This window comes from Oryzias melastigma, linkage group LG13 (assembly GCF_002922805.2).
Source record: "Oryzias melastigma strain HK-1 linkage group LG13, ASM292280v2, whole genome shotgun sequence".
Classification (NCBI taxonomy): Eukaryota; Metazoa; Chordata; class Actinopteri; order Beloniformes; family Adrianichthyidae; genus Oryzias; species Oryzias melastigma.
In genome coordinates, this window is record NC_050524.1 from 3,206,573 (window position 1) to 3,216,413 (window position 9,841).

The following is a 9,841-nucleotide window of genomic DNA, read 5'->3' on the forward strand; positions in this document are numbered from 1 at the left end:
CTTTAGATTTTTGAAGAGGGGATGCATGAGCTCAGAGGCAATTTACCTAATATGCTTGAAAAATGTTGAGAAATAAAGACAGTTATCAAAAGCACACAACTTGAAAAATTCAGTGACTTGAGACTGGTTGGGCCTTGACCGGGTACTTGGACTTCCCCGCTCTTGACTCAGAACTTGAGGGTAAAGACTTAGAGACTCACTTGTGACCTACAAAACAATGACTTGGTCCGACCTGTACTCTTACCACTCCGCTCCTCTGCCCGCCTTTGGGCATTCACCCCCCTCGTCCTAACTGGCCTCTGGCTCAAAACTGCACAACTGGATTAATTCAATATTGCTCGCCATTATTTTATCCCTACTAATGATAGCTTGGGGCTATAAGCTTGATCGTGAGCACACAGGCAGGGCACGTCAAGACCATCAAAAGGTGTTTTGGTATTTTTCAAAGTCATACTCTTTTAAAAAATGTGATATATCATCTCAATTAGTGTTGTGATATATTGCGCTATATTGTATATATCGTTGTATTGCCTGACAACACACACCTAGAGCCCATTCTGCTGCTGTTTCCTCTTTACAGATGTACAACTTCTTCCCGTGGCTCATGGAGCGTCTGCCAGGCTATCAGCACACTGTCTTTGGCTATATTGAGGATACAAGAAAGTTTATCAAAAAGAAAATCCAAGAGCACAAAGACACACTGGACCCAAGGTCTCCGAGAGATTTCATCGACTGCTTCCTCATCCGCATAGATCAGGTTAGAAACTAATCAAAGAAATCCAGTGAGACCCCAGTCATTTGAAAGTAGATTTTATTGTTTGCATTTGTGTGGGGCCAGTTTATTGAATTATGAAGGATATAACAATTGATGCACTCCCTTCACATTGATTGGGTGGTTTGTTTGTTGTAGGTATGTCGGAAGGTAGATAGAATTTGTTCCGGACTTGTAGTCCAATCAATCAAAAAAAAAAAAAAAAAACAAACAAAAAAAAAACGTAATGCAATGGGCTTAAACTTCCACCTTCGAAACTTGACTTCTCCAACATTTTTGGTTGGGGAGTGGATTGTTGTTTAATTAGAAATAGCGGAGAATTTGGAGTTTAAAAGATGTCTTGGAGCTACCAAGAGTCACTACAAGTATGTGCAGCCAAGATGCAGGTTGCTACAAGGCTTAGTGTTGCTTCTGGTCCCACATATACTTAATGTTAAGGTCCCAATGGCTGTCACACACGTAGGTGTGTAGACTTTGTTCTCTGCAGTTGATCCATCCTCTGGAAATGTGCAGAACACAGCCACACTCTGGAATCATTTAATGTATTAACCCTAACTATAATCCTACCCTTAACTTTTCCTGTGGCCAAGAAAAAAGTTCAGCACTGGTTTCATGTATTTAGAAAAAAGTATGTGCATATAATTACCAGTAGTCTGAAAGTCACTTCAAAGTTAAATGTTAAATGTTCAAAATTCTATCGAACAGGTTTGAAATGTTCTAACATTACAACTTTTCATCTCAAGAAGTCATATAATCATACAGTACATGGTAGCATTTTGTGAGCACTGGGTGTTTGGTGTTTTAGGGAGGCAAACTTTGCCTTTTTAGATGTCATTGTGTAAACACACAAAAGTTTGTCATTGTGTGTTTACACAAGTTCAGGTCCTGGCTCAATGAGGCCAACACTACTGAGAACGCAGTCGAAGGCCTTCTCCAAATCCACAAAACACATATGGACTGAATGAACAAACTCCCACAAACCCTCCAGTACTCTGAAATAGATGTAGAGCTGGTCCACCGTTCAATGACCAGGACGGAAACCGCACTGTTGCTCTTGAATCTACGGTTCGACAAACTCTCCTCTCCGGTACCCTGGTATAGACTTTCCCAGGGAGGCTGAGTAGTGTGATTCCCCGGTAGTTGGAACACACCCTCTGGCCCCCCTTCTTGAAAAGGGAAACCATCAACTCTTGTTTGCCAGTCTAATGACACGTTTCCCGTCTGCCATGCAAGGCTGCAGAGACGTGTCAGCCAAGACACTCCCCCAGCATCCAGAGACTTGAGGTACTTTGGTAATGACGTCCTCTAACGTCCTCAGCCTCTGCTTCCTAAATCGAAGTTGTCAGCAGGATTGAGGAGATACTGGAAGCATTACTTCTACCACCTGACAGTGTTCCCAGTTAAAGTCAACAGCTCCCTACCGGCACTGAAAATGAAGCCTGCAGAAAACTGCTTTCCCCTCCTGAGGACCCGAATGGTTTGCTAGAACTTCTTTGAGGCAAACTGATAGTCCCTCTCCATGGTCTCATCAAACTCCTTCCAGGACAGAGTCTTTGTGTCCATAACAGCCTAAGCCCCAGCTTGCTTAGACTGCTGGTACCTGTCAGCTGCCGCTGGAGTCCTACAAGCCAGCCAGGTTTGACACGACTCCTTTTTCAGCTTGATGCTATCCCTTACTTCCGGTGTCAACCATTGGGTTCAGGGGCTGCTGCCACAACAGGCACCAGAGACCTTGAGACCACCGCTCCAGAAAGCAGCAAGACAATGGATGTGGAGAACATGGTCCACTTGAACTCAATGACACCAACCTCGCTCAGTACCTGTTTGAAGTTCTCCTGGATGTTGAGCGACAAGGCCCTAGGAGCAGCTCCAAAACAAAAGCGTGATGAATATCAGACATTGGCTGTCTTTCACAAATGGATTAACTTTTTTTTCATTTCAGGAGAAGAACAACCCCACATCTGAGTTCCACTATGAGAACCTGGTTGCTACAGTTCAAAATATATTCCTGGCAGGAACAGAAACCACCGGCTCCACCATCAGATACTCTCTAAGTTTGCTAATCAAACACCCCAAAATACAGGGTAGGTTCTCCTGCAGAACACCCTCACAGTTCAACGCAGCAGAGCAGAAGAACATCTCTTTGTTCTGCAGAGAAAATGCAGGAGGAGATTGACACTGTGATCGGAAGAGAACGATGTGTCTGCATGGAGGACAGGAAGTCCCTCCCCTTTACAGACGCCTTCATCCATGAGGTGCAGCGCTTCATTGACCTCGCCCCCTTCAGCCTCCCTCACTATTCTCTGAAGGACATTTCATTCAGAGGTTACACCATCCCCAAGGTGCTTCACCCTTGCACTAGCTCAGAATAAACCAGTAAACCCTAAAAACCTAAAACTTTTTGGTTTTCTTAAAGGACACCATGATTTTTCCAATGTTGCACTCTGTTCTCAAAGAAGATAAGTTTTGGTCAACTCCTCAGTCCTTCAACCCCCAACACTTTCTGGACCAGAATGGAAACTTCAAGAAGAACCCTGCATTTGTGCCGTTTTCTGCAGGTAAAGTTCCAGACCATTGATCGTGCAGAACCTCAGTATCTTCTCTCCACTCACGCTTCTGTCTGCTTGCAGGAAAACGAGTCTGTGCTGGAGAGTCTCTGGCTCGGATGGAGCTGTTTGTCTTCATTGTGTCTCTCCTGCAGAACTTCACCTTTTCTGCCCCAAACGGTCCCGACAGCATCAACCTGGTTCCGAAGTTCAGCGGCCTTTTCAACCAGTATTGCCAGTATGAGCTCATCGCCACTCCACGCTAAAGGAAGAGGACCACCCAGGAGCTTCATGTTGGTGAGAAGCTGTCATCCATCATGGAGAACACCGCCCACCTGCTGCATGAGACCCCATCACCCTCACTGCAGGAAGGAGTGTCTCTGTTCACCGCTGCAGTTAGCTGTTCCAATCAGCAGACTAAATATATTCCCAATAATATCCACATCAAACGTGTGATAATGTGACAACTGTCATTTTAAAAATCAGTTTACTGTCTTTGGGTTTTCTCTTTTTTATGTAATCTGCTTTCCCACATCACTTAAAGTGTTTAGTGACTATTTTTTTTCTATTGTGGGAAATAAAAAGATGTTTTTTTATTTCCAAAATAAATTCTTTTTGATTATTCTTAAAATAAAAAAGCTTCTCTTCTGAAGTCCTTCATGATAGCCTTTGCCTAGTAATTTAACCCATCCTCTGGGGGAGCGGCGAGCTGCAGACACAGCCGCACTAATTTAACCCCCCAATTCAACTCCTTAATGCTGAGTATCGAGGAGATTTTTAAAGTCTTTGGTATGACTCAGCTTGGATTATGAAACAGGAAGTGACTCTTAAAAGAACTTAGTCATAAAATCAACATTTTTAATTTTATTGATCTCAAGTTTACATTTCCACTTTAGTCCAAACTTGGAGTACAGAGGCTTCACTGCAACGTGATCAGCGTATAAATGAAGCTCCTCAGCAGAGGAAGCTGCTAAAGAAGCTGCAGGTCCTCAAACAGATGCAGCATCGGCGTCATCGGAGAAGGTGGAGGTCGGCTGAGGTGTCGGGCTGTCGGCGCGTTGATGCCCGCTCAGCTGGATCGCTGTCTGATCAATACGCTGCCAGCGTCAGCTGTCCCTGCAGCATCCATTAAACTTTAATCAGGTGAAGAACAAGCATCCACTGAGAAGTTGACTGAATGTGAGGGGAAACCTGAACACAAAACTGTTTACACAGCAAAAGTCAAACTCTTGACAAAAGGTTTGTCGAATTTGTAACTTTAACACTTGAAGACACAACAACTCAGCAGAGAAAAACTTACTGAGAAGATCTATTTTCAGAAAATATCTAAAAATAAAATAATTCAGTATGATGTGATCTGAGAAGGTTGGAGGAGACAATAGAGGTCCAAGATGGCCGCTCCCTTTGAATTCTGTGCTCCAGAGTGACGGATTTGTCGTCTAGATCAGAGATCTGCAACCTGTGACATTTAAGGAGCCATTCAGGTCAAGTTCTCACTGATCACAGTCCAGTAGGAGCCACAACGTCTCCATGTAGAGAAATAAGACGTGTATTGGTATTTACTGTTAATATGCTGAAGTAACTAAAGTACTTCAGTATAGTAACTGAAGTACTTATTGTACTTAAGTTGCAACTATGATAAATATAAAGGAACAATTGTTTTTTTTTACATGAAATATAACATGACTTCACATGACTTCTTTTCAAAATAAAAGACACCTTGTAGGATAGGATAATATCAAAGAGGCAAGTATAGTATTAGGTAGTGTCTTGAGTGATTTAAGAAAAAAAAAATCTATATACACTTTCATTTATCATTATTCATGGATTTCAGACAACAATCTGTAAAAAAAATAATTAGAGCTAATTTAGATGAAGCATACTTTTAAGACCCCATGGCGCATTTAAAATCCTTGAATTTTGTTCAGTAATAGACAGTCCACCTTAAATTCCAGTGTGCCTTAAGTATGAATTCAGGTTTTGCTTTCTGTAGTACACAAAAATCTGTCACATTTTTCAAAAATGATAAACTACAAACCCAAATCGCTTGATAGATTGTAGCAGCATTATGGCTATTGTAGTCAGGAGGTTAAACTGTAAATGAGTTAATAGAGTTTGACCTATCTGACTGTTTTGCTTTGCTAGATGCAGTGTATAGTCAAATAATACTTTATATTTCAAATTAAAAGCAAGTTATGATTGTTCAAACAGAGAGCCACATTTTTACATTTTTGCACTTAAAAAAATCACAATACATGCCACCAATTGGAAAATAAAGTCTGTATTACAGCATGCAGTTATTCTTATCAAAGTGCCTTGAACACAAATCTCTCACGTTTCTAGCTATTGTGTTTTTCAGAGTATAAGTTTGCATAGTTTCGACTTATACTCAGGTGCAACTTAAATAGGATTTTTTTTTTATTATTAATCAGGCTCATACAGTAAGGCAAATAAGTGTTTAAACACCCAGTGATTTTGCAAAATCTCCCACTTAGAAATCATGGAGGGATCTGACATTTTCATCTTAGAGAGGCATAATCTAAGAAAAATCTTGAAATCACATTTTATGATTTTGAAAATAACGTATTTGTATGCTCCTGAACACCTGTCTATCAACTAGAACTCTGACCTTCAAAGATCCGGTTACTCCACCTATAAATAGTTCACCTCCACTCCACTTATTATTCTAAATTAGAATCACCTGTTTGAGGTTTTAGCTGGATGAAGACACCTGTCCACCGCATTCAATCAATAAGACACCAACTACTAACATGGCCGAGACCAAAGAGCTGTCCAAAGACACCAGAGACATTATTGTAGACCTCCTCAAAGCTGGAAAGAGCTTTAGGGGAATTGCCAAGCAGTTTGGTGAAAAAAGATGTACAGGGGTGGTAGCATCATGCTACGGGGGACAGGACGACTGCACTGTTTTAAGGAGAGAATGACTGGGGCCATGTTTTGAGAGATTATGGGGAACAAGTTAGAGCCTTGAAGATCTACACATTCTCACTCCCAACTCATCACATTTGGACGTATGGTTCGCCCCCCTCCGCATCACTTTTTGATGAGTCGGGTGTCCCCAACTGTGATATCAACTTCCCCCTCAGAAACAGAACAGTTCTGGTCTGGGTGCGGTTAGTGGATCCAATGGCACAACAACAATCTGGCGTTTTTAAAGAAGGGGGCTGAAACAACTGGGGCCTCCTGCCCTCTAGGGGGCACTCAACTGAAAATGGATTTTCATAAAACTATGTGAAAGTCAATTTTTATTAATAAGCTAACACATCTGCTCGCAAAACAAAAGAAAACTATCAATTCTTAAACTTTTTTATTAATCTAAGACGTGATTTTTCTTTATTTCATTGAGTCTTCAGATGTGAGAAACAGTCAAACATGCCGTCAGGTTTACTTTTGGGGGAAACTGACTTTTCATGGCACATCGATGAATGTGCTTCTTTCAGGAGTAAAAAATGGGAACACTGACAGGTTTAAAATGGTAAAAACATTCATTCAACACAACACACACTAATGTCTCCGTGACCCCCTGTGGGGCGTTTAGATGTTGGGCAGGTGATACTTGTGCTTGACGTGTTTCTTCACGTCTGGAGCCGGCGAGACGTTGCTGTGCAGCAGCTGGGGCAGGTACTGCGCCTGGAGACACAGGAAGGCGGCGGTTCAGAGGGCGAGGGGGCAGGCCGGGGCGTGTTCAGCCTGTTTAGGGTCTCCGTCTGACACCTTTGAGCCACAGGTGTGCGGTTCTGATCCAAAAACACCCACAGCCTGGGTTCTACAGCGCGCGATCGGGTGTCCCGGGAACAAACCAGGTTAGGGTCGAGTTGCTAACGAGCGGCTGATAACCAGGACCCTGCGAGCCGCCGACAGCACAGACGTGTTTCTGGTTACACGGCACATGCACGGCTGAACCGGATCGCCTGTTCACGCCTGAAATATTTAGGATGTGTTCCCGTCAAAAAGACTTTGATGAAGACGCTCGGCTGAGCTTCAGTTTCTGCCTGATCACAGGGAGAAACTGAAGCAGAAAGAAGATCTGTTTTATTTAACACAGTTAGTATTTATTTGTTCAGATGAAATGATTTACGATCAAAGCTTTACCTGTGTATTTCTATGACTAACAGTTCATCTTTAATGTTCGTTTTTATTTGATTTCCTTTGTGAAATCAATGACATCATATCCGGTTTTTAGAAAAACCAAAGAAAAATAGTGAACATCGTGTCTGAATGACCTTTAAAATCCAGGGCACTATATAGTCCCCCACGATATAGTTTTTTAGTAGTTAGGGATCAGGGGGGAATTCAGACACAACCTTAATCTCAATTTACAGCAGTTTTCTCTGTGTTGGGCCTAACTTTACGTGGGGGCGGGGCTTTGAACCCCTTGGCTTTCATGATTGACATCAGGTCCCAGAGGTTGTGGTGACATCATTTCTGCTGCAGAACAGCATCTGCTGTTGGTGTCATCCCTCCTCCAATGTACCAAACTTTTGTGTCCGAATTCCCTCGGACACAAGCCGATGGAGAGCACTACTAGTGTCCTGGATAGGGCTTTTACCTTTCTGTAGTGCTGTTCAAGTCTACAATTCCAAAATCGAGTGCTCTAGAAATCTCCCAGAAGTCTCTTTGAAAAATCAACGTGCAGGAATGATCACTAGATTGACAAATATAGTCCACAATGCATTGCATTTGAACAATTTTGGTGAAAAAAAAGTATTTTGATGTATTTTTTGTTTTTTTTTAATAAATCGTCCACAATTTCATCATTAGAACCCAATGGATTCATGAATAGTCTTCATTAAATGTTCGTATTTAATGGCTTTTATCTTTGGCAAATGGATGATGTCATGTTAGGGGTTTAAAAAATAGTGAGAGTGGTATTTGAACTGCAGGCCAGTTCACTGGATAGTCCTGCACTATATAGTCTTTTAGGGATTAAGGAGGAGTAGTGAGGGAAGTCAGAGTCTGCAAAGCATTATCACTGTCACTACTAATTCAAATCGTCTGAGTGTCACACTGTTGGCAACAAGAGGAAGTGACGTAAGATTCATGCATTCAGGGTATGAATCGGGTATGCGGTACAGATCGGGTAGTGATTATTACTACCACTACTGTCCGCCACGTCAGAGGAATGACACAGGCGGAGCCGACAACAGACGCTGTTCTGCAGTGGAAATGACATCACATCTGTCACCCAGTGAGCGTGTTTGAGATGACCAAGGCGGACCCGGCGCTGTGCAGATCGCCTGCAGCGCGGTGCATGCTGGTTAGCTTCTGTCACCGACGTCAAATGTGCGCCGTCACAAAGTATCGCGGGAAAAGGGCGGGTTCAAGGCGCCTTCCTGAGCCACCAACTACAAAACAATGCATTGTGGGAAACGGTGTCCTAAGAGTTATTGTAGCTCAATGTGACGCTGATCAGAAAAAAACTGAGGCTAAATGAAAGAAATCTGTGTATTTCGTAACTCTTTCTGGAAGGTAGTGAATCACTGATGAAAAAATAAACAAGATTTCAAATAATCTGTAGTTATGCGTGTTACTGTTTTGTAAGAAATTAACGCAAGTTGATGTTCATGAAAGCTCATAGATCTAGTCTGAGTTCTGGATAAAAGCCTCTAAGACCTGCCGTCTGTCACGCCGTCAGAGGTGTGTGCATGGTTTACCCCTGCGTGCCTGCGTCGGGATCCTCTGTCGAATCGTCGTCCCGGCCGCTCCGCCTCGCGGCCCCAGCCGATCCCGGCCTCCTCCTGAAAGTACGGCAGCTCCAGCAGCTCCTCACAGGACAGCCGCAGGGAGGGGTCCATCACCAGGCAGGACTGCTCGCACAAGAGTTCAGAGGAAGGTCAGGGGCGTATGCTGGAAGCAGCTGAGCAACGGGGATGATTCAAGCGCACCTTCATGACCTGAAGGGCCTGGGGCGACGCCCCCTGGAAGCGTTTCTCCAAAGGTTCCTGGCAAACACAGAAACTGAGTGTGAAACCGGATTTCATCAGCGACGGGTTGCAGAGGAGGGTGTTCCACGCACGGTTGAGTCGGGTTCCGGGATGCTGACGCCGCTGAAGAAAACATTGGATCTGAAGATCTGCTGGTGATGAGGGATCAGGTCACCTGAGGTCAAAGGTCAAACCATGAGAACCAGACACACAAACTATCAAGTTATTGTCTGATTGCTGAAGGCAATCAGAGTTTCTTATAGTTTATCATTATTACACCAGATTTTTGGTGTGCTTCTCCTCCTACACGTATAGAGCTATAAATATCCAACCAAAAGTACTTAAAACCTCTTGTGAAGAGGCTGGTTGTTCTAAAGGTAACCCCTAGGAGGCTGTACGAGAAGGCGAGCAGGGTGTACCTGCAGGCCCGGAGACCCAACAACGTTCTCAGGACCGCATTCTCTGGACCACATTCTCAGGACACAGGCTTTTTTAACACAGCGCCCCTACTGGCTGGAGGACTAACAGCACCCTCAGGACGATTTCAGGACTTGTTTTTGAGACAGCACCTCCTTGCT

General features: G+C 43.4%; 2 protein-coding genes across 14 annotated transcripts in view; one reads left to right on the forward strand and one right to left on the reverse strand.

The window, feature by feature from the left end:
* The window catches only part of LOC112149746 (cytochrome P450 2G1), a 58,489-nt gene extending 54,506 nt beyond the window's left edge, over positions 1-3,983 (forward strand). The window contains exons 6-10 of one of the 2 annotated variants that reach the window (XM_024277656.2): positions 581-757; positions 2,715-2,856; positions 2,927-3,114; positions 3,189-3,330; positions 3,403-3,970. In XM_024277656.2, coding sequence (XP_024133424.2) covers positions 581-757; positions 2,715-2,856; positions 2,927-3,114; positions 3,189-3,330; positions 3,403-3,584 — 831 coding nt within the window. In that variant the 3' untranslated portion in view covers positions 3,585-3,970. Of the gene's footprint in view, positions 1-580; positions 758-2,714; positions 2,857-2,926; positions 3,115-3,188; positions 3,331-3,402 lie in introns of both variants that reach the window. The other variant, XM_036214686.1, reaches the window with a different exon arrangement.
* LOC112149757 (cyclin-dependent kinase-like 1) overlaps positions 1-9,841 on the reverse strand; it is a 30,870-nt gene that overhangs the window by 11,416 nt on the left and 9,613 nt on the right. For 7 of the 12 annotated variants that reach the window (XM_024277676.2, XM_024277675.2, XM_024277678.2 and 4 more), the window contains 4 exons: positions 9,356-9,438; positions 9,225-9,281; positions 8,994-9,146; positions 6,632-6,969 (listed from right to left, as the gene is read on the reverse strand). In XM_024277676.2, coding sequence (XP_024133444.1) covers positions 6,874-6,969; positions 8,994-9,146; positions 9,225-9,281; positions 9,356-9,438 — 389 coding nt within the window. In that variant the 3' untranslated portion in view covers positions 6,632-6,873. Of the gene's footprint in view, positions 1-4,162; positions 4,522-6,631; positions 6,970-8,993; positions 9,147-9,224; positions 9,282-9,355; positions 9,439-9,841 lie in introns of those variants that run through there. The other 5 variants (XR_002919833.2, XR_002919832.2, XM_024277680.2 and 2 more) reach the window with 3 other exon arrangements.